This window comes from Cyprinodon tularosa, unplaced genomic scaffold (assembly GCF_016077235.1).
Source record: "Cyprinodon tularosa strain WSP-4 unplaced genomic scaffold, ASM1607723v1 ctg37, whole genome shotgun sequence".
Lineage (NCBI taxonomy): Eukaryota > Metazoa > Chordata > Actinopteri > Cyprinodontiformes > Cyprinodontidae > Cyprinodon > Cyprinodon tularosa.
The window spans coordinates 2,034,159-2,057,502 of NW_024039085.1; the positions used below are offsets into that span (position 1 = coordinate 2,034,159).

The 23,344-nt window shown below is 37.9% G+C and overlaps 2 protein-coding genes across 7 annotated transcripts; one reads left to right on the top strand and one right to left on the bottom strand.

The window, feature by feature from the left end:
- Window positions 1-54: 54 nt before the first annotated feature.
- On the bottom strand, window positions 55-8,929 carry ap3m1 (adaptor related protein complex 3 subunit mu 1). Of its 4 annotated transcripts, none has more exons than XM_038296300.1 (9): window positions 8,754-8,929; window positions 7,006-7,317; window positions 4,722-4,893; window positions 4,496-4,633; window positions 4,310-4,395; window positions 4,086-4,219; window positions 3,271-3,478; window positions 1,804-1,948; window positions 1,149-1,249 (listed from the first exon to the last, which is right to left on the bottom strand). In XM_038296300.1, the coding sequence occupies exons 2-9, from the start codon at window positions 7,276-7,278 to the stop codon at window positions 1,149-1,151; spliced, it is 1,257 nt and encodes a 418-aa protein (XP_038152228.1). In that variant the 5' UTR covers window positions 7,279-7,317; window positions 8,754-8,929. The 4 variants fall into 4 exon arrangements, with proteins under 4 accessions (XP_038152226.1, XP_038152228.1, XP_038152227.1 ...); XM_038296299.1 differs by lacking the exon at window positions 8,754-8,929 and adding an exon at window positions 7,642-7,802; XM_038296302.1 differs by lacking the exon at window positions 8,754-8,929 and adding an exon at window positions 7,464-7,577.
- Window positions 8,776-22,700, top strand: LOC119790672 (adenosine kinase-like). 3 transcript variants are annotated; one of them, XM_038296325.1, is made up of 11 exons: window positions 8,776-8,932; window positions 11,103-11,177; window positions 11,958-12,011; window positions 17,681-17,759; window positions 17,843-18,015; window positions 18,088-18,196; window positions 19,806-19,976; window positions 20,065-20,100; window positions 20,201-20,315; window positions 20,401-20,487; window positions 20,563-22,700. In XM_038296325.1, exons 1-11 carry the CDS (start codon window positions 8,841-8,843, stop codon window positions 20,685-20,687), a joined length of 1,116 nt encoding a protein of 371 aa, XP_038152253.1. In that variant the 5' UTR covers window positions 8,776-8,840; the 3' UTR covers window positions 20,688-22,700. The 3 variants fall into 3 exon arrangements, with proteins under 3 accessions (XP_038152253.1, XP_038152254.1, XP_038152255.1); XM_038296326.1 differs by lacking the exon at window positions 8,776-8,932 and adding an exon at window positions 9,577-9,731; XM_038296327.1 differs by lacking the exon at window positions 8,776-8,932 and adding an exon at window positions 9,769-9,794.
- Window positions 22,701-23,344: the final 644 nt, after the last annotated feature.

Genomic DNA, 23,344 nt, shown 5'->3' on the forward strand with positions numbered 1-23,344 from the left:
TGCCTTCTTTAATGCAGGAAATTAATAAGGTCTGAAAAATAAATACCAGGTAAATTGTGGCACTGAATCAGGAGGTAATTTATTAGACTTGCTTTTTAATTAGAATATTGCTTTGGAAAAATAAACCCTTTAAAGTTAGTAATAAAAAGTTGACAAAAAAGCAGAGAAACAAAATGTAGAAAATAAAATTCCCAAACATAAAGCAAAATCCTGCAGCTGGGATTTAAAGACAACAAAGCATGAAGAGGATTTTACAATAAGGCATCTGGCTTACATTTTAAATAGGATATTTTGTCTAATATTGACTAACATGCTGTGCAGTGAAAAGTTGCAAAAAAGAAAAAAAAATGTGAGGTTCTTTAAAGTTGCTCTAAATAAAAAAAGTGTACCTGAATAACTAATTTGGATCCACATCATACCAACATTACATGTTAGAATGACCTTTAAATAAGAAAAACACTTTTAAAATAATTCCCTTAAGTCTCCAAAACGTGAAGTTTGTGCTGTAGTGTGCTTAACAGAGCACTTAAAAATGTTCTTATAAGGCCACTGAATGAAACTCTGAATGTGTGCAAAAATATTTGCATTACAACCATTCAGAATGCAGGCATAAATTCTGAATGTTTTCTAATAAATTTCTACTTTAACCCGTAACATTGGCGACCCTTCGTTAAATTAAACTTTTTCAAAGGCCTTCCTTCATACTCTCAGGCAGCTTGCATGTTGTATTGTGCAGAGTTGACATTTAAAGTAAGGCAGTGAGTTGCATATGCGCTTGTTTTTTAAATAAAAAAAATCTCCCTTCTGCAACATTTTGAGCATGATAGATGAGGAAATACATTTTGTGGATAGACATATATATCAAGTGATGCAAAAAGTAGAAAGTTCACAATATGAAGCAGCACAATTAGACCAACATTCAACAGAAATCACATTAAATGTTAAAGCCTTACCTTAACAGGCCAGAATTATTCAGTCATATTTAAAATACGTTGCCATTTATAATGAGAAAATAAATAACTGTAAGAACGCAGAGGTGTTGATTTTTGACGATGTAGCTGTGGAGATGTAAGACTTGTCGATGGCTTGGCAGTGTGGTAACCCCGCTCTCTGTTTGGTATTGGAATGCTGACCTTTCACCTCTTCACTCAGGTCCGGACCTGAAATTTTCCCGCTTTAGTCACATATTTCACTCCTTTAAACGGTTTGTACTTCTCTCCATACATGTCCAGACGACTCACTTTGAGGCCTGAGTATAAGAGGGGGAGACTCAATCAGCAAAGTCAGAACAGAGACACCAGTGTTCATTCATCTGCACAAATTTTACTGCTTCTTTAACTTTTAAGATGTCCTTTATTTGCTTGTTATGACTTATGGTTCAATTATTGAAAAATAAGTAAACCTAAAATATATCAGATTCTGATCACACTTTAAATTTTAACCTTTAAAGGCCAGTTTTTCCTCATTACTCCACTTTTATATAGGAAATGAATAAGCAATCAAACAGTTAATTATCGTCCCAGTTCAAACCTAGATGTTAAAGGACTGCATTTGTTTATGTTTGGATAAATTTGGATCTATAATGGATTTCAATTAGAAATTTGACGGTTTTATTGCGTAACTTTTGCAGTTTCTTTTAAGAATAGAGAAAATCCTGAACTGAAAAATAAACCTGCAAAAACAAAATCCATATAATTTACAGGAGCATAATATGTTTACAAATGTGTCACTATTTGAAAACACACACAACAAAAAACTTGTTTAAAAGTTGATTTTTAGTTTCCTCTAGTCTTTCAGTTTTACCTGATATGGCCAGTTGTTGTATCTTCAGGTCAATGTTGAGTGAGGGATTCTCTTCCGGCTTTGGGGCGCCCGTCTGCGTGCTGAGGCTTCCTCTCAGGTTCGGCAGCTTCTGAGGGTTAAGTTTCCCGATGTCCCAAAGGAGCACCTATCACGAGGCATGAAAATTAGAGGAAAATAATTTTTATTTCACCTTTGTTTAACCAGGAAAAAAATCCCATTGGGATTAAAAACCTCTTTTTCAAGGGAGTCCTGGCCAAGAGGCAGCAAAGTTGCATAAAATACATTCAACACTGATACATTAAAATAAATGACAGGTACATAAAAAATTAAAAAACATATTAAGTAAAACAATCACAGTTAATGCTGCTAGTTGTTTCCCTCGTTGTTTAAATATCATCACTACAAATGGTTGTGCTGTTCACAAATAAAGCACTCTTTACGGTAGTTCTCCACCTTCATCTCCTTAATAGTTGACATCCAGCCTTATTTCTCACAGCTGTTTTACATGATCCAATCATAGCTCAGATTAAAGATGTAAGCTGAGGGAGTGGCCATTTTCTCTCTTGTCATTGATCATTTAATAAAACATTAAACACACATTACTCAAACAGTTTGTTCTCTTGCCTTTCCTTTTATGAAGAAAGTTTAAGGAAGAAATAGGGCTCAATTTAATGTTATGCTTGTCCTCCAAAAAAACAGGTGGTGGAGTTCTGAGCATTAAAAAGTTCTCCCAACTCTTAAAGGTATAGTGGAGGATGTTCTTTTTTCAGGTGGATCATCAAAATAAGTGGTCCTCCTAATTGTGGTGAGCTAAGGTTTTAGACAGTCATTGAAGCTCGCCTTTCTCACTGCGGCTCTATGAAAATGGCCGAGGGTCATAAGAGAAAAAGTGTCTACCAAGTGTATGAGAAGAAGAGAAAGGCCTCAGAAGAGAGAAACAAGATCAAAGTGTTTTTGGGAGATTATTTCACATGATGGCATACACTGACAGCACAGGTGGGCCTTCCCGCTGATGCCACGGTTGCAGAGTTTCTAGTCGACGGGTAAAGTTTGGCATGCTATTTGGAGAAACCCATTTCACATCACTGCTTGTAAAACAAGAAGAAATGGGCTTGTGCATGCTCTCGCACACATTTAATAGGCGTTCCCTCTCAGATGTGCTTTTTTTTTTTTAAGTGGAGAGGGCGGGTCTTTTCAAAAATCTGGGAAAATCCTCCACCACATATCAGCTGCATCATTTCTCATGGATTGTTAGCATTGCCACCATGTGTGATATTAGACCATTTTATGTAGCAAACCAATAGCCTTAAAAAGCTAAGCAATTTCTTTATAACTGTACTCAACGATCTGATTTGTCTAAAGTACCTGATTAAAATTGTGCTACAGCAATAAATTATATAATCTATTAAGTTGGTTTTTAAGCAAACCTATTTGCAGGTTAGGAGTGCCATCTTGTTGGAAAATTACCTTGGTGGTTACGTCAAAGCTGTAGGTTCCCTGAGTAGCAGTGAGATTGACACTGAGCACAGATTTAGGCATTGGAATAGTGACCATCAAGCTCTCCACCATCTTCCCCATTGTCTGCTTGGGACCAATTGTGATGTCCAGACGACCACAGGAACCTGTTTCTAAGAAGCTGATGTTCTGCTTCACATACACTGGGATGGCTACAAGACTGAGAAAGGAAAGAAAGTTGATATCAGTCAGTGACAGGCATGGACTCGGATTTATCCACTGCAAAAATACGACCCGGCTCTCTTGTGGATTTATAGAATAAACGTCTTTACTCAGCACCAAAAACATTTGTATAAAATAAAAGACCTGATCATTTTGTCAGGGGGAAAAAAGTATCTGATTACTTATTTTAAGAAAAATTAAACATCAACCCACACAGAGCTTTGAGAAATATTAATTTGGTATTTAATCAGGTAGCAACCACAAACTTATTATGATAGGTCAACGAAAAGGTAGCAACATTTTTTTTGTTTTGTTTTTAACCAATAAAAATTCAAAAACTACAAAACTGATAAAGACACACCTAAAATGGTTGGAAGTTTTAATTCAATCAAACGTTCCACTAAGTATTTACTAGGAGGGCAGAATATGTCACACTTGGCAGAATTTCACACAAATCATTTGTTGCCATTTCATGTTTTTGTACTCTATTGTGATAGTGAATCACATATAAATATTTGATTTAAAAAGAATTAAAAAAAAAAAAAAAACAGGAAACAAAAATATTGATTATTTTTTAAAAACAGTTCGACAATATCTGCGCTTACTTCTGAGAGCTGACATGATACGACATCAGCCTGAAGTTTCCATCTGGTGGGATGAAAGACAAGACGCGCTCCGATTCCCAGCGCTTGAAACGCACACATGGGTGGAAACTCATGTCGTCAAGGAGACGAGGATTCTAAAAGATTAAATTTAAAAAATGGGTGTAAATGATGAGCTTTGGCTCTAAAATGTATTACTAGTTTATGCTGAAAGAAAACAGACCTACCATGAAGGACAGGGTGAGATCAGGCATCCCAGTGAGCTTCACACAGGCCTCAATCACACCCTGAATCTCTGCAAACACAGTCGTACCTAGAGGAGACACAATTCTAGTTATAACCTGAAATTAATTAAAAACTTCCAAGAAAAATACTCCATTCTTTTATAATAATCAGATACACCTAAAAATTACCTGATTTGTCCAAAATGGCGTCGATTTCTTCTATCACATCAAAATAAGCCTCATTATTGGTGTATTTCACACCAGCTCTCCTCCAGGGGACATTAGACAACTGGCCTGTAGGCAATGTTCCCCCTACATTACTACCCCCTGAAACACAAACACGTAGAGAGCCCCATTAGGAACTACTATTATAGTAACACTCCAGCTTTTGCAGCGTCAGCTGACCTCTGCTTACCTGTGAGTGTATTGACAACCGACCGCAAGATGTTCGGAGGCCTTATCATCTCCTTGAGGACATTGGACTCAGTTGCCAAAGGAAACCCGTTGTCCAGCATCTCCTCCAGTAGCTCGTAAACGGTCACTGTGTTATCTTTGATAACACTCTCCGAGCATTCTCCAAAGTAATCCTGTTGATAAAGAGAAATATGTCTGAGGTGAGAACAGCATTCTATGTACCAGGGGTCAACATGCACTATTCCTTACTTACAAAACAGAATATTAGACTCTGATTGGCACTATGTTAGATTAAGAATAAAAAAAACAACAACATAAAAACAAGTTCTTAAAAAACAAAAACTATTTTTACAATTAGAGCTAGACGATTTTGCCAAAAATCTAAATTGCGATCATTTTTAACCAAATTTGCGATTGTGATTTTTTTTTTAGATTTTTCTTTGCACCTACAGTACCCCAAGCATGTAGATGCTTCATCCTGGGCTTTCGGTTTTTGAAAGCTTGCTTGCCCAGAATCCATTGTTGCAGGACTTTACTGTAACCATTGTTTGACAAATTGACTACTTCTACTTCCATGCATGGATCTGCGTGCTAGCTGCAAATCTCTCTACCTTTCTGTGTGGCGACAAACACACTTCAAGCTTTTAATCACCACCTAAAGGTCTGAAGGGAATAATTTTGTGTTAAACACAGAGTGATCAAAAATCCATGCTTCCGTGTAAGTTTTTAAAATTGCGATTATGTTGTAAATGCAATTAAATTTCCAGCCCTAGTTACAATTACTTTATCTAACAATATTCCATCAATTATCTATAATTGTTTTTTAAGGGGTTTATTATGGATATCTTGGGTGCTTTGTTTTTCCATGTTCTTCTCAAATTCTCCACCTGTGAAAGTAGCTGCAGTTCATTTTTCATAAGCTCTAAGCCATAATGTTCAAAAATGGACAAAACATTGTGCCACTCTGTGTAATAAGTCTATATGATACATTAATCTTACTTTTCAATTCTAAATACTTCAATAATTAATAAATATATACAGTCCTGCTTGAGAGGATTCCATTTACTGATGCTAGGTTAGGGGTAGTGTTTTTCTTTTTATATAAAGAAATAAAATCAGTTTATAGTTTATATGACCAACCATAAACCTGCTCCTGCTGGATAAACTTTAGCATTATTGTTGGATCAATCTCCCACTGCGAGGAAAAAAAAACAACGAATCACATAACACTGGCGAAGAGCAGGAAGATTCAGTTTGCAAAAAATTCCAAACCTAAACAATGCTTCACTGAAAAGGAGAGGGCACAACATAACTACTTTATGCATTGTACATAAACCCACATGCACATGGTTTTAAATTAGTTTTTGTCTCCAAACACCAGCCTGAATCTCCCCTCAACATTTAGGAAAATGCAGTGCTGAGTCAGTTTAAAGGCAAGAGTCAGTTTAAAGTTATAAACCACTTTAATTTTTCTTTACCAGTTTCTATTTTGGAAAGTTCCTTCAAAAAGATGGCATTATTTCTAGTACTCTTCAGGCTTCTTGTTAAACTGATTTTAAATTGTAAAACGTGTAATAACCTTTTTATACCTGAAAACTAAGTAATAATTTTTATCTATCCATCCATCTTCTTCCGCTTATCCGGGGTCGGTTCGCGGGGGTAGCAGCTTCAGTAGGGAGGCCCAGACGTCCCTCTTCCCAGCCACTTGGGCCAGCTCCTCCGGGGGAATCCCAAAACGCTCCCAGGCCAACCGAGAAACATAGTCCCTCCAGCGTGTCCTGGGTCTCCCTCTGGGCCTCCTCCCGGTGGGATGTGCCTGGAACACCTCACCAGGGAGACGTCCAGGAGGTAATAACTCCAAGAGCCAGCTTCTTCAGCCAAGGATCAGAACGCCGAGGTCCCCGCCCTCGACTGCCACCCATCACACCCGACCCCTTGGGCCCCTCCTACAGGTGGTGAGCCCATTGGAAGGGGGACCCATGTTTCCTCTTCGGGTTGTGCCCGGCCGGACTCCATGGGAGGTCATCATAAGAGGTCTTTGGGCTGCTCTTTGTCTGGTCCCTCCCCTAGGACCTGTCTGCTTTGGGTGACCCTACCAGGGGGCATAATAACCCCCCCCGGACAGCATAGCTCCTAAGTCATTGGGACATTCAAACCCCTCCACCATGATAAGGTGGCAGCCCAGGGAGGTAATAACAAGTAATAACTGGTCCATATCTAATGACAAATAGCTTCAACCTTATATACTAGAACCAAACATTCAAACAGAGCATTGAAATTCCCACCTGAAAAGTATCAGCCACCCTGTGCAGGAACTCAATGACAAAGAGAGGGGGGACTTCAGTCAGAGTGACTGAGACGAAGAAGAGTTTGTCCCTGTAGATTGAGATGATATAGTGGTGTGGGGTCCGAAGGACAGGGGACACATTTTCTGGGTCGCCTGCTTTCTCCTTGGCCTCGAGAAAATAGTCACACACACTCCTGCTGATGACACTCTTCCAGTGTTTCTCCAGGAAGATGTCTCCGGAGTGGCTGACCAGAAAGAGGCTGTGGATCATCTCAGCTTTAACGATGATGAGGTGATTGTTGTTGGTGTGCTAGAAAAAAAAAGACGACAAAACATCACCAGTTTTATGCGTATAACTTCTTTCATATTCTAAAGCAGCTGACACTAATCAGTAAACAAAAGCGATATTACTCCAAGTTGTTTGAAACATTTACTTCCTGCAAAACTGTAACTAACTTTTCCCCATCAGTTGACTTCACGGTCTGATTGGCAGCCTGACGGCTCAAACTTCGCACATATATACCTAATTTACTTATAAACATAAATAACAAGAAACGTAATTGCGTAATAATCAACTAGAAACTGCGCAGAAACTACATTAAATGGAAAGTTTGTCACAATATAAAAAGTTTACCTGCTAACTGCAGCTGATTGTGCTGACAAGATTTGATGGAGACGCCTGCAGCTATTTGCCTACGTAAACACGACTCGGTCACGTGTAAACGCTTTCCAAAGTAAAAAAAATAAAGCTTTGTAATTTCAATGAAAAGCTTAATAAAATATCTATATTTTTACAGCTTCGAAAAAAATCTTTGTTTTTTTTAGAATGACTAACTTAAAAATAAAAACCTCCCCTTTTTATGCAGGCGACATTTGTGGACAGCTAAAACCCGGTGTGGTGCCTTTACTTAATGGGAGATTAAACCCTATGTAAATTCTTGCAGGTGCTCCTCGTACTCCCAGCAGGTATTTGACTTGTTTTCTTTTTGTGAAAATTTTCTGGATTAAATTTTATTGATTTAGTACAGTACAATTATTTTAACCTTTTTTTATTTTATTTAGGAAGCTTTCTGCTTTTAACGCTCATAAATACTATGTATTAGGACTATAATAGTTATTTCCTTTTATGTATTGTTATTGATAATGATGAAAGGAAAAAGGCAAAACTAAAACCATTAAATGTGGAAATCTTTTCAAAGTTGATTTTCACAGCTTGTTGAGCAATAAATAATCTTCTGTGTTTATATAGTTTTTTAATAGTTCACATCAATCCTGAATTTGTTGGCCAAAGAACTAGTCAAATGGTAGTGTAAACATTTCATTTAAATTGTTATACAGGTTGTTATGGTGGAGTAGGACACAGAAATAAAAAAAAAAAAATGTAAACGACTGCTAACATAATATATAATAATATAATCTCAACATAACATTCATAAAATTTAAGCTTGTGTTTCAGATTAGATTTTTAAACAAATTTTCATTTTACTTTTCAGTGAACAGAAAACAAAGAAAGCGCACATGTTCAAACAAGCTCTCTAAAAACAATAAATTGATATAATTAAATGCATTACATTATTAATAAATACATTTAATTAAACAAAAAATATTTTATCAGCAGTTGGAGTGACTGTTTAAAATGATTGTGCATATGGCAAAAGGATGACAAAAACACATAAACATCATAATGTATTTTTTTCCCTCGATTTTATCTAAACTATTCTACATTTAAATGTGAACAAATCATACCTGCGAGTCTGTACTCAGGGTTTATCACTGACAGCGTGACCGCTTTTCGTAAGGTGATTGCAGCGTGCTCAGTCAGTGCGGACAGCCATGGCTTCTGACGAACCCAAAGCAAAGAAACTTAAACTTTCTGAGGATGAGAAGACTCAGTCCCCGAGCAAAAAGGCTTCCCCCGAACTAAGGTGACAATATTATCCTGTAACTGTGCTTCTGTGTGGAGCAAAAAGACAAAAATAGCGTCTGGTTGTGATTTGTGCGCCAAATCAAACGTGTTAATTGTTTTACGAGATTACGCATCAAAGTTTGTTTTTTGTCTTTTAACTGTGGTTGTGTTTTAACTAAAACAATCCTGGTGCAAAGTGTATTTTTTGTAACTATTTAATAGATGTAACCTTTAGTCGACCCATAGCGGAAACATGGAGGCATGTGTTAGTTGGGACAATGTTTAATTAACATGCTTTGGAAGCTGCAGAAATGAATGCTTGGATCGGTTCTGCTGTCCATGCAAGAGCTGGATCCATCCTGCGCCAGGCTCCGAAAACAACAAAGGACCATTAGGCAGTCACGTGGTCTTCAGAGGCCTATCTAATCATTTTATATATATATATATATATATATATATATATATATATATATATATATATAAATCTGACCAGAGCTTTAAACTGAAAAACACCCGATCATCTGCACGCGGTGAAATGAAGCTTGCGTTTAGATAAAGCAGAGGTCTGAGAAACAAGCCAATCATCAGACAGAGGCAGGTCCTTCTTCACATGCCTCCAATCAGTCAGTCAGGAGGAGGAGCTGCAGATGCATGGAAAAGAAATCGATCGCTCTACACGCTGAGCTCAAATTGTTTGTTTTGTTTTTTTTAAACCCAAAGCTTAGCCGTTTCAGGAGCAGGTTTTAAGGTTGCTCAACAGGTCTGTCAGTTTCTTGTTGAGGCACACAGAGAGAGAAGAACATCATGTCTGCTGTCAGGTAAGAGCACACAGATGGATGTCCAACCAGCAGAGCAGATCTGCAGGCATGCATGGGCTCTAGGTTAGTGTAATTGGCTGCACAAGCCCATTAATCATCTGACTGCATACTGTGTTGAGGGAGATGATAGTAAGGGTGTGGTGTCCTGTGGATAGATGTGGTTTTCAAATGTATGTATCTTTCTTCCTGCCTTCAATGAGAGGTATTTGTTTTCCGAAAAGCAAATGTTCATAAGAGGCTTCTTTAGTGGGGGGACATGACAGCACATGGTTATCTGTCAGAGACACACTCCACCTGCAGCCTTCCCACAAACAGACAAGTTTATAGAGGCGGTTTCAGGGATGAAATGAGTGGACTTTTTCTATTACTCATATCCTGATTCCCCTTGGGGTGCTTACTCATAATAATACAGTTTGTTTTTTTTGGTTGTGAGTTATAATTTTCCTCTGAGAGAAAAGGTTGAACCGTAACCTTTCTCTCTGTAATAGGTTACCTAATTGTCAGACAGGGTTTTAGATGGTTGTGTTATTAGGTGACACAAAGTGCAGACGTGCAGTTTTAGCTGATTTTTGTTCTGTTGGCATCACAAAATCATGATGGTCTGAAGTCCTGCGGTTAGTTTTGTTCTCATGGAAAAAATGCAGAAACATGCAGTTTTATCCTGGCGCTGCGAGGGACCTAATGTGAGAGCATGCGTGATTGCCCCAATCCCCACCACAAGCCTCATACATCTTTTTTTTCACGAATGCTACATCTGTATAAACATCTGCTTTATTTGTGTCATTTCTGCTTTTTTTCTCCTGTGAGGGAACAGTTTCCACAAGTCATACAGCAAACATAGCCCTAGTTTATAGCATAGAAAAATGTTTTTGTCTGTTTTTTGCTGAGCTTTGTCAATTTATATGATTATATTATATGTTAATTAGTAATAATACATACATTTTTACATATATTATTATATGCAAGTAATAAAAATCACATTAGAAACGTTTTTTTTAATGTTCAAAGTTTCTATTAGAGTTAAAAATATATAATTGTACTGATATAATAAATAATAGCGTATGTTCTTTTTAAAGTTGTTTAAATAATCATTTATGAGGGAAAAGGATGAAAGATTGAAATAAGTATGCTGATTCTAATAGTTATATGCATGTAATAAAGAATAATGATGAAAATTCACATTTTTATATTTTAGCCAAACATTTCAAGAAATATATGTAGTAGGCTTAGAGATTAAGCTCCTACATGTATTCTTTTTAGATTTAGTAACCTATTTATGACGCTTTTGGCTCAGAAAGGCTCTGTCTGAGAAGCTTTAGTCGATTCACTGATAGGTGAGTAATGGTTTCTAACATTCCGCTTACCTTACAGACCTAATTTACTGTTTGGGATGGGAAACCCCTTACTGGACATCTCTGCTGTTGTGGACAAAGACTTCTTGGATAAGTAAGTTGACACTTTTTTCATCTGTAACATAGATTACTGCTTTAAAGTTCTGTTTTTTTGCTGCATATATTCTGATTAGACTTTACAAGAAAAGTATGCAAGCAGCAGAACCAGATCTATTGCTGTCGATAAGGTCAGAGGGAGATTATGGAGGGAAGAGATACATTGACACTTGTGATCAATAAGGCAGGAAGCCAATAAAGCAAAGAAGAAAAAAAACAGCTGATTAATTGCTTTAAAGCATGCTAAAAATAAATGAGCCGTGTGTCTCGTGTTCCTTTTTGTATAGTATCCCCTTTATATTCAATTACTCTTATCAGTCCTGCAGAAATCCAGACATTTCTTCTTTATCTTGAATCTTGAAAGCTACTACTTCCCAGAACATCAGTCTGCCTTGAGGAGATGTTCCCTGCTTCCCCTGAGAGCTCTCCATCTCGAGTCGACCGGATTTAACTGGCCAAAAGGCTAACTTGGTTTTCCACCTGAGTGTCCACTCAGAAGCCCCTTGTGTAAACTCTTGGATTAGGAATGAACCGGCCAGCTTCGGCTCTAATTCGGCCTCTCTAAAGAAGGACTTAACTGCCTTTAATCCTCAGCAAATCTTAGTCTTTCTTTCAAGGAAATTGCTCTCAAATTAGCACATTGATTTTGAAACAGGTGTAATAATGTGCACAGAAGTTTCTCTTAGATTCATCTACTTTATTGCATGAATACTCTTGATTGTTAAATGTCTTTTTTGTTGCCTACTGTCCCTGACATCCTCTTTTTAATCATTTCCAGGTACTCTCTGAAGCCCAACGATCAGATCCTGGCTGAGGACAAGCACAAAGCACTGTTCGTACCTCCTGTGTTTTAAATTATGTAGAATATGTGTTTATGATAGCGCCATCACACAAGTGAACTTCTGTCAAGGTTTTAGTGTTTTTGCATGGTAATTGAGGGAAAGAAGAAAAAAATGTGTCCAAATTCATCCTGAGTTTGCGCCTCCTCGTTCTGGAGAGGTCCAGCCTAAACAGGCACGCACAAGAAAGCTGCTGCCATTGACCTCTGTTCCTGTGCAGACGGCCAATGGCAGCGCAGCAAACTGCACAGAGTGAGTGGGTCTTGTCCAATAACAGACGGGGACACTTCACCTCCCCAGTCCCGCTGAGACCAGAGTCGGAAAGCAAACATATAACAGCAGGAGATAAGCGAGCAGAATGTGACATTTTGTTCATTCTGATCCGGACTGGGCCTCCATCTTCTTTCTTAGTTATAAGAATAAAGAAATATCAGAATCTGCCGATAAACGTATTAGATTTCTTTTTTTAGGATACTCTATTAAGTATTTGTAAAGAAGAGGCTGTCTTAGCCTGCAGTTAGAAATGAGCTTGTTTAGCATGTAGGGTTTGATCATAATGATCACTTATAGCTACATCACAGTGATACATTTGTTTTGCTACAGACTGCTAAATGTTTTCTTTCCGCTTTCCTTCTCTGACCCTCCTCACTTCCTCTCAGGACCTTTAGCAGTGGGGTTGTTGCTGTTCCTAATAATATATCTGAAAGCGCACACTAAAAGCAGCGGTTCTTCTGTCGGTGCATTAGACTGAAACATATGGTTCATTAAAAGGACTTCAGCCCAGAAGGGGAAGTAAGAAAGCATTACGTAACAGACACAAATGGCTTGGCTTGTATAATCAGCATTCAGTCATGCATGTGTTGTGTATTTTGGGGAAAATATGAGGCTGCTTTCTGCAGAGATGTCATGTTACAGTGTTACTGGCTCTCTGTTGCAGCTGCTAGCAGGAACACTGCAGTGTGACACAGGAAAGGCTTCATAAAAAAGATGCAACATGAATTATTTACATGGTAATAAGTAGTTATTTTTAACAAAATCCATAATGCCTTATTCAGTCTGACCCTCAACAGTTCCTATAGAATAAATGATCAGTGTTTTGTCCTCAAGAGGTTTCTTTATTTATGGGGCAAATATTTCTGAGCCAGTCTTTAAAATGGTTAAGACAGGAGAACATGCAATTATTGTTTTGATCTTCATGAATCAGGAATTATAAAGCAAGAGCCATATTTGACTTTGATCTGGAACAAACGCAGCTGGACAGATCCATGTTTTCCTTCCTACCATTACAGTCGACAGGCAGCTGCAAATTAACGCTGTTTTGTTTTAAGTCATCTGTTATTCAAATGATAGTGAATTTTATTCCCTTTTTGTCAACACTTTCCTTTGGCAGAATCAGGTTTGTTTGCAACAATGTAGGATGAGTTATGAAAAGGGTTTTTTTCAATTACATTTCACCAAGAAATGTTATGCTGAAAATTATGTGTACCCTTCTCAGAAAATAGTTTAAAAACTGTAGCACACTTTAGAGATTACATTTTGCATTATTTCTGTGGAGGGTTTGGGTATTTATCAGATTCAGGTCTAGATGATAAAAAGTTTATATTAACTTCCAATCAGAAGTTATTTAATCTGTAATGGGTTTGAATACTTATAGGTAGGGCTGGGCTATATGGACTTAAAATATGATATTTTGTGGTTGATTGATAGTGATAAAATGTTCTTCCTTACTACTTTGCAGTCTTTCTTAGGTCATTGTGTGGTGAAGACTGCATGCCACATCAGCCTATTTTCACAAGTACCACCCTTTAAGAATTTAAACAAGTCTAGCATAGGCATGTTAAGCAGATCAGTTACAGAAAGAAGTATGATTTCTATTATAACATCCAAACAATAATCACATTTAATCATTTTCTATGAATTTATCAATGGAAAAAAAGAGAGATGTCAAACAATGCTACAATTCACCAATGTTTTGGTATTTTTAAAACATTAATTCTGTTTTATCATTAATATAAATAAATTGAATTCTTATCTTGACTAGAAGTTTATATCGATAAACAATACGATAAATGCCCATCCCTACTTCCTGGCTTAACTATATGACCGTACAGATGGGCAGATAAACAGAAGTGTCATCTATTGTTAAATCTCAACTTTCATGTAAAGATTTATTAATTCAGCAAATATATTTAGAATGAGCAAAACCTTAGTTAAGCATTGGCAGACATTTAACTTGCCTGCCCAGATGGAAAGCGCCACCTCTTCATGGGTTCTGAGTAGGGTGGCCAGATGTCCGGCTTTAGGGCGGACAGTCCGGATTTTCATTGCACTGTCCGGCGTCCGGCGCTGCACCCAGCCGGTCGTGTATTTGTCCTCCTTTACCCCCAGATTCCACATACTCCGTCAGCGCTCCGCCCCGCTCGCGTACGGAGTACTTGTCTGTCATGTAAATCAATGAGAGCTGTTCCACATCCTCCGCTCGTCACCGCCCACGTACGTCTTCTCCGTCCTTCACCGTCAAAATACGGAGCTGAGCTATTTTTTGCTCCCCTCCGGTCCGTCCAGATCAAGACCCGCTATTGCAATCGCACCAAACAGAAAAAAGAATGTAGAGAAGACCCGGTTTGTCAAATTAAATTATAGTAAAAACAGATCGGTATGTAGAAATTAGAGCATAGTTTGTATATATTCCCAAAAACTAAGAGCAGTTAATTAAATAATTGGATGCAGACTACAGGTGCTGGTCATAAAATTAGAATATCATGAAAAAGTAGATTGATTTCAGTAATTCCATTTAAAAAGTGAAACTTGTATATTATATTCATACATTACATACAAACTCATATATTTCAGATGTTTATTTTGTTTAATTTTGATGATTACAAATGACAACAAATGAAAATCCCAAATTCATCATATCAGAAAATTAGAATATTACTTAAGACCAATAAAAACAAAGGATTTATAGAAATGTTGGCCAACTGAAAAGTATGAACATGAAAAGTATGAGCATGTACAGCACTCAGTATTTAGTTGGGCCTCCTTTGGCCTGTATTACTGCAGCAATGCGGCGTGGCATGGAGTCGATCAGTCTGTGGCACTGCTCAGGTGTTATGATAGCCCAGGTTGCTCTAATAGTGGCTTTTAGCTCTTCTGAATTGTTGGGTCTGGTGTATTGCATCTTCTTCTTCACAATACCCCATAGATTTTCTATGGGGTTAAGGTCAGGAGAGTTTGCTGGCCAATTAAGAACAGGGATACCATGGTCCTTCAACCAGGTACTGGTAGCTTTGGCACTGTGTGCAGGTGCCAAGTCCTGTTGGAAAATGAAATCTGCTTCACCAAAAAGTTGGTCAGCTGCAGGAAGCATGAAGTGCTCTAAAACTTCCTGGTATGTGGCTGCGTTGACCCTGGACCTCAGAAAACACAATGGACCAACACCAGCAGATGACATGGCACCCCAAACCATCACTGACTGTGGAAACTTTACACTGGACTTCAAGCAACGTGGATGAAGTGCCTCTCTTCTTTTCCTCCGGACTCTGGGACCTTGATTTCCAAAGGAAATGCAAAATTTACTTTCATCAGAGAACATGACTTTGGACCACTCACCAGCAGTCCAGTCCTGTTTCTCTTTAGCCCAGGCAAGACGCTTCTGATGCTGTCTGTGGTTCAAGAGTGGCTTGACACAAGGAATGCGACAGCAGAAACCCATGTCTTTCATACGTCTGTGTGTGGTGGTTCTTGAAGCACTCACTCCAGCTGCAGTCCACTCTTTGTGAATCTCCCCCACATTTTTGAATGGGTTTTGTTTCACAATCCTCTCCAGGGTGCGGTTATCTCTCTTGCTTGTACACTTTTTTCGACCACATCTTTTCCTTCCCTTCGCCTCTCTATTAATGTGCTTGGACACTGAGCTCTGTGAACAGCCAGCCTCTTTAGCGATGACCTTTTGTGTCTTGCCCTCCTTGTGCAAGGTGTCGATGGTCGTCTTTTGGACAACTGTCAAGTCAGCAGTCTTCCCCATGATTGTGTAGCCTATAGAACTAGACTGAAAGACCATTTAAAGGCTTTTGCAGGTGGTTTGAGTTAATTAGCTGATTAGAGTGTGGCACCAGGGGCCATCAATTTTGAACCTTTTCACAATATTCTAATTTTCTGATATGATGAATTTGAGATTTTCATTTGTTGTCATTTGTAATCATCAAAATTAAACAAAATAAACATCTGAAATATATGAGTTTGTATGTAATGTATGAATATAATATACAAGTTTCACTTTTTAAATGGAATTACTGAAATCAATCTACTTTTTCATGATATTCTAAGTTTATGACCAGCACCTGTATTGGTGCTTCAACTGACCAGGAAGAAGTTGTGAGATTCTAGAGTGAATCTCACAACTTTAAAAGAAAATTCTTATTGCAGGAATGGATGAAGAGATGATGAGTTTGGAAGCAGAGAATAAACAGAGTTCATACAAACTATGTATGATCCTAGTTATCCCTGTTACAAAAATCCACAACAGAAAGAAAATATTTGGGCAGAAACTGAACATCTGCTGGATGATGATGGGGATTTTTTTAATATGTCAGATTAAATTAAGAGTTCACAGGTTTTATACAGGAATGAGGAACTCTAATTTAATGCTATTAGAAATAATTTTAATGCCATCAACAAGTATCATGTACACAAGTTATTAGTTTACATGAAATAAGGAGCTGTAAGCACAGTTCCATGACTCAAGTTTATATATATATATATATATATATAGATATGGATAGAGAACATGGTGAAATCATCTTTACTCTCGACAGGCTGCAGCCATGTCATGAATTCCTCTTTTCCAGCCACTTTTTGCAGTTTGCATCGTCCTATTCTCTAGCTCTTTCTCGAGCTTCTTTTCCAAACAACTGCTTTATGATCAATTGCAGCAGTTCTGCGCAAATTAATCGTGTTAAAAAATGGTCACTTTTTAAACACCACAATGTATTAAATAAATACAAATGCTGGGAACCAATTCTTTTTTACATTTCTTTAATATTTTGTTCTATTCAGCTACTCAAGCATCCTCTTTAAACTACTAAGAATTGTGCTATAAATGTGACTTTACCCGATTCTTATGTACACCTTAGTAATTTATTGATATGCCGCACAATGTCCTCCTTTTTGGTGCTATAGAAATGGCCACCCTAGTTCTGAGTCCCTTTGCTTCCTGAAGCTGGCACAGATGTTAAAAAGTCTGATTAAAGTATATCTGATTTTGATTCCTGGTTAATGGGACAGGTGTTGTGAATGAAACGGTGCCCAGCTTGAAATAGCTCCTGTGTGTGTGTCGCTGAAAGTGTGCATTGATGCCTGAAAAGCATCTTCTGCCTCCATTTATCTGTTTATTACAGTGTGTTGAATTCACGTTAATGTGTATTTTAATACATTTTAATTAGTGGAAAAAATTGCAGGGGGGAATATAAAAAAGAAAAAGTCTAATCAACCGAAACTTTCGTGACCCCCCATGCAGTACCTCCGTGGACCCCCTAGGGGTCGTGGAACCCCTGTTGAAGACCTCTGCTTTAGAGACCTAAAAATGGAAGGAAAAATAGGGATATTTAGATATGATAATGTTTAATAATCAGTGGATAAATTCATATTTTCTTCTCTGTAGATTTGATGAGCTTACAAAGAAGTTCAATGTAGAGTACCACGCTGGAGGAGCCACCCAGAACTCAGTAAAGATCGCTCAGGTAGGACCTACTCACGAACACTACTTTCTGTGCGAAGATTTTATTGGCCAGTGTAAATCTAAGCTGTTTGGATGATCCCCCAGTGGATGATCCAGGAACCTCATAAGGTGGGCACCTTCTTCGGCTGCATTGGGAAAGATAAGTTTGGAGAGATCCTCAAAAAGAAGGCGGAGGAGGCCCACGTGGACGCTCATTACTATGAGCAAGATGAGGAGCCCACAGGGACGTGTGCTGCCTGCATCACTGGGGATAACAGGTGGGGGTTTGGCGGGAGAGTCATAAAGTGGGGTCATATTAAACGTCTAATTATGTTGTTTTCATCTCTCAGGTCTCTGGTTGCTAACCTAGCTGCTGCTAACTGTTATAAAAAGGAGAAGCATTTAGACTTGGAAGAAAACTGGAAGCTGGTGGAAAAAGCTAAAGTCTACTATATAGCTGTGAGTAGTTCAGCCTTAAGTCTCTGGTGACCTACAGTGGGGTTTTTTTTTCAGAGCTTAGTAATTAGGTCACACTTTGCTAAGAGAGGTGAGTTAAGTGGAGCAGAATAAAGGCACACTTCCACTGCAACTTCCTTAAATACCTTTTATTTGAAACATTACCTTCTGTAAGCTTTTTATTCACTGAGAACATTTTGGTTGGATTCTGGAAGCCAGGCCATTGTCAAGATCAAGCCTGTCAACTCTGAATGGCTCCTTCTCTTGTAAGACTGCTGCTGCCTCAGTCTGAGGATGCAGATTTCTGCCTGCAGCAACAGCAGAGACCAGAATGAATTTAAAACAGTAAAGTTTAACACAGCTTTTAGTGACCTTTTCCCAATCCATGCTATAGGTAGCACAGGTTTTAAATAAATTCCTTCTTATCCTGACTCCCAGACAGAAACTAATGGAGCAAAGCTTAAACTGGGATATCTGTAGACGATTAAACAACATTTATCACGTCTCCAAGACAATTAAGCTCTGAAATGGAACTAAAACCAGACTTTGTGAATAATAGGGATTCACCAATATGAAAATCTAGGCCACTATTAATACTAGATATTAATTTTGCCGTTATGGCCAATTACCAATATTTGCCTTTATGTTGTTTCTCTAGCTTGTGAGATGCCATAAGATACAAACCAGACTGCTCACACTGCTTTCCTGTTTTAGTTAAACACCCACAATCCTGAGCAGCATCATAATCATTGTCACATGACCAAGAAAAAAAACATTTTCACTCCAGAAAATGGGTGCAGACTGATGCCTGGTTTCTCAGTATTCCTGTAACCACGCAGGAAGGCTTCATTTTACTGTATTAAAACGTTTTTGTTTTTGTTTTGTTTTTCCTTAACCTGTCGTCTACCTGAAATGTTAAATCCAACATTCCAACAATTAATGGTTCAAAGATCGCTTCAGGACAATGTTGAAGCATCACATATTATAAAGAAATGTGCCTATTTGGGTCACAGTTGTCTTTAATTAAGCCTTAAGTCACAATGAAATTTAAAAAATCATGCAAAACCTTTTAATAATGAAATGCTTTTCTTCCTTTTTTTTTACGGTACTTTAAAAGCAAAGCACGTCACAGGCACTTTAATGCTATTACATTTTGCATTCCTAGTAATAATTAACAAGTCTTTATTGACTAAGGTCAGTAAAATGTGAGCGTTGATAAACCAAAACGCTCATGTAGGAACTGAAGAGCTTCTGTTCCATTTTAACATAAAATAGTTTAATGATCCACAATCCTGAGCAGATTTAATAGTAAAATTGGCCTAAGATGTTGAAGTTAAACAGGTGGAGGATAGATGGATAGATAAAAAATGCAGTTGCAATATGTTCTGCTTCTCTTTTCAATAATGAATCCTTTTACAGTTTAGTGGTGTTAACTTTAGTGGCCTAATCTAAACAATCGTATCATCAGGAGAGGAGGACAAGGAAAAAATATTAAGTTATTAACAAGAACATCTTGTTAAATGGCTAAATTAGGGATATTTTTGATTTCCTGTAAGTGATTCCTTATTTTCTCTGGATGCCAGGTTTATATTAATGATGCTGTGCTTCCCAGGGTTTCTTCCTGACTGTGTCGTTGGAGTCCATCCTGAAAGTGGCGAAGCATGCTTCTGAAAAGAACAAGTTGTTTTGCATGAACCTCTCTGCTCCCTTTATCTGCCAGTTTTTCAAGGACAACCTGATGCAGGTCATGCCTTACATCGACGTGTTGTTTGGCAACGAGACGGTAGGATGCAGAACACCCCCCGGTATTCATCTATTGTAATGGATGGGAACCCGTGTCGATTATTTTTCCAATATATTTTCCTTTTCAGGAGGCAACTGCTTTTGCCAAAGAGCAGGACTTTGAGGTTAGTAGACGTTCTTCTGAACAGTGCTCCATTTTCCTTATATGTCATGCATCCTTTAACAGGTTCTGTAAAAATGCTGTTTTCTTTAACTTCTTTGTAGACTAAAGACATAAAGGAGATTGCGAAGAAAGCCCAGGCATTACCCAAAGTCAACACAAAGAGACAGAGAATTGTTGTGTTTACCCAGGGAAAGGATGAAACCATCATGGTCCTGGGTAGGATATCCCCTCTGTTCATGTCTTGGTTTCAAATCTAATCTCTACTTTCAGGTATTCAGTCTAAACTTTTCTGTCTGCTCAGGCGATAAGATCGAAACATTCCCTGTCCTGAAGATTGACCCGAAGGACATCGTTGACACAAACGGTGCAGGCGACGCTTTTGTTGGAGGTAAAAACTTTTTACTTTGTGCATCTCTTTTTGCCTCTGTTGTCATAGTAACGGAGTTCTCTTCGCGTGGTGCAGGATTCCTTTCTGGGCTCGTCCAGGACAAACCCCTGGATCAGTGCGTTAGGGCAGCACATTACTCTGCAAATGTCATCATCAGACGAGCAGGTTGTACCTTCCCAGAAAAGCCAGACTTCAAGTGAGGAACGTCGAGGAGCTCCTCCTTCAGCCTAAAAAAAACCTCTTGACCCTCACAGCCTCCACACCTCAGATCCCCAGTTTTCCTTTGTTGTTCTAATTGGTCAGTTAATTTGTTCGTAAATTCTTTTTAAAGTGTCTTAATATCTTAACGTACCTATTGATGGTTTGCCTGTTTCCATTTTGTCCTCAAGAGGTCAGTAGAGGTTCATCCTGCCAAGATCAGAGGGGTGTTTTGTATTTGTATCTGACTGTTAAGGATATATGGTTGCACGTTATTGTAGTTGTCGTTATGCAAAAAAAAAGATGCAAAACCTCCTGTAGTCCATCTTCCAGGTTCTAAGTGTGCAGACACCTCTGAGCCTTTGCTCAAAGCCCTGATGTTGACATCTCTCGAGTCCGTTTCAGAGACTGGGCACAAGCACAGACGGCCACCGCTGGGCAAAGCATCACTATCAAAACAGGCAATTGAAGATAAAAAAAAAAAAAACCCTAAACCTTCAGCAGCCATTCTAGATCAGTGTTATATCCGCTTTAATGTTTTATGTTTGTGTATTTAAAGCACAGTAATTAGTCATGAGAGCTTCCACCCAGCTCATGTTAGGTGAGCTATGGGCCTTTTTTGTAGTTTTTTTAAACTCTAAAATCATCACAGGTTTTTTGGAAAAGTAACACTAGGTTTTTAATTTTCTCCAAGAAGCAATTCGTCTTCAAAAGGAGATTGCTCAAAACTGCCTAAAACCTACTTTTTTTCTCTCTCTCTCTGTCTTTATAACTGGTAAATTTTTTCGAGCTTCTATCATTAATTTAAGATCTGAAAATAATATTTAAGCCCGGTCAGTATTGGGAAATTTTAGGTCTTAATTAGAATTTCAGAAAACAACTCAAACTTCAAATGACTGAATCCTTTTTAGTTTTCTTTGTTGTAAAGTGATGTTTAAATCAGGCAGTGCTCTGACAGAAATTGGCCCTTAAAGTTTGCAGCGTGAGTAAAGAATAAAAACGCATCTAGCAAACTGAATAAAATACAGAACAGATCATTTTCAGATCAACATGGGCTTTGATTATCTTTGTTTGTTTTCACGTTGGAAAATAGCATGTTGGTGCCACCACTATGTGTTAGCATGGGCGTGATGTATCAAGCGATATCGATAAACTCTTTAATTTATGCATCCACCTAGTTTAATTATTTAAATTGCAATGAGTTCAGAATACTTTCTTTTTGTTGTAAATAATCCAACTTCAGAGGATGAACTTGACTTTAGTTTTATATCCATTTAGTGTTAATTGTCAGCAGTATTCTGATACGTTAAGGGATTTTCTCTGCTGTTTGACTTGAGCTAGAAAAACAACAGATAGCTTGGATTTTTTTAAAAACGTTTTTCAAAGCACTGGCCAGAGATGTGTTCGTATGGAGCAAAACTTGAAGGCTGCAGCAGTGTTTGATAAATTGCTGCTCATGAGGGTGTTTTTTTTTTTTTTTTTTTGTTCAAGGTTGGAGCTGGGAGGTTATCTCAGTTAAAATGAACACCATCTGTTTGTTTATCTACTTAGAGAGACATCTGTCGAGACTGATAAAGACAATAAAAATGGGTTTATTCTTATTTTTTAATCAGGTTTTTGTAAGGGGTATAATCTCTGCTGGAAAAACAAAAAATAAGTGGAGGAAATTTAGTCTACAACCACAGGGTAACTAGTTATTATGGGGCCAATCAGTTCAAATCATGTCTACCTACCGGTACATTAGATTGTGACATGTGATCTGTGTGTCACTGTTTTTGAATTGAAAAACTGATTATTGAAATAGTCGATAAAATTTCAATTATCTAAAATAGGCTGCATCCAAATGATGTTTTGAAACTTGCCTGCTTAAAATGTTTCTGTATTTGATGGACGTATTTTCCATGCGTGTCCAGATACACCAAAAAGCCTTACGTGACCTTTTCTTCCTGGTCTCATAACTGTGGGAGACTGTTAGAAGATGGATAATAGAATTAAATTCAATTATGCCAATTTCATTTTGATGTCTGTGGATTATTTCGTGTGTGTGTGTTTTTTTCAGCTGTTCTAACAGGTTTATTGAATAAAGTCGGGAGCATCACATCTTATCAATAAGAAAATAGATCTAAAAACTTAGAGTTGAAAGCATTAAATAATTTTTTAAAAGTTTGTTTTTACCTCAACCTGCTACCAACAGAAATAAAGGGATTCTCTATCGGGCAATTGCATTGACATCAGATTTAGATCATTTATATCAGGGGTCACCAACCTATTTTTAGGCTGAGGGCAACTGAGTCATGGGAAGGGCTTCCAATACTCACCCATGAAATGCAAGGATAAGCCTTCACCTCAACATCATACATTACAAAAATGTTTTTTATTGTTTCTTTTTATATTTTATTTTAGACAGTGTCCTTTCTTAATCTCTAAAAATTATTAAGAAAAGGAGCAACAGAATAAAATAAAATTTCAGGCTTAACATACTGGCAAGTTGTTCTATTTTCAGAAGACTGAAGGCACTTCATATGGTCCTTGAGGGCCCCTTAGTGCCCATGGGCACCATGTTGGTGACCCCTGATTAATATGTTTGCATCTAGAACAGCAAAAAAAACTTGCATCTTTGGGCTGGAGGTAGTTTCAATTATTTTCAAAGGAATTGCTT

What these genes read in the sequence shown, in the direction of transcription:
- ap3m1 (XM_038296298.1), bottom strand. Translation starts at nt 7,278, where the DNA reads ATGATCCACAGCCTCTTTCTGGTCAGCCACTCCGGAGACATCTTCCTG. An exon ending in ATCTCACCCTGTCCTTCATG is followed by an intron (nt 4,220 to 4,309) that starts GTAGGTCTGTTT and finishes TTAATCTTTTAG; the next exon opens with AATCCTCGTCTCCTTGACGA. An exon ending in TATCATGTCAGCTCTCAGAA is followed by an intron (nt 3,479 to 4,085) that starts GTAAGCGCAGAT and finishes TTCCTTTCTCAG; the next exon opens with TCTTGTAGCCATCCCAGTGT.
- LOC119790672 (XM_038296325.1), top strand. Translation starts at nt 8,841, where the DNA reads ATGGCTTCTGACGAACCCAAAGCAAAGAAACTTAAACTTTCTGAGGAT. An exon ending in GACAAAGACTTCTTGGATAA is followed by an intron (nt 11,178 to 11,957) that starts GTAAGTTGACAC and finishes AATCATTTCCAG; the next exon opens with GTACTCTCTGAAGCCCAACG. An exon ending in ACTCAGTAAAGATCGCTCAG is followed by an intron (nt 17,760 to 17,842) that starts GTAGGACCTACT and finishes ATGATCCCCCAG; the next exon opens with TGGATGATCCAGGAACCTCA.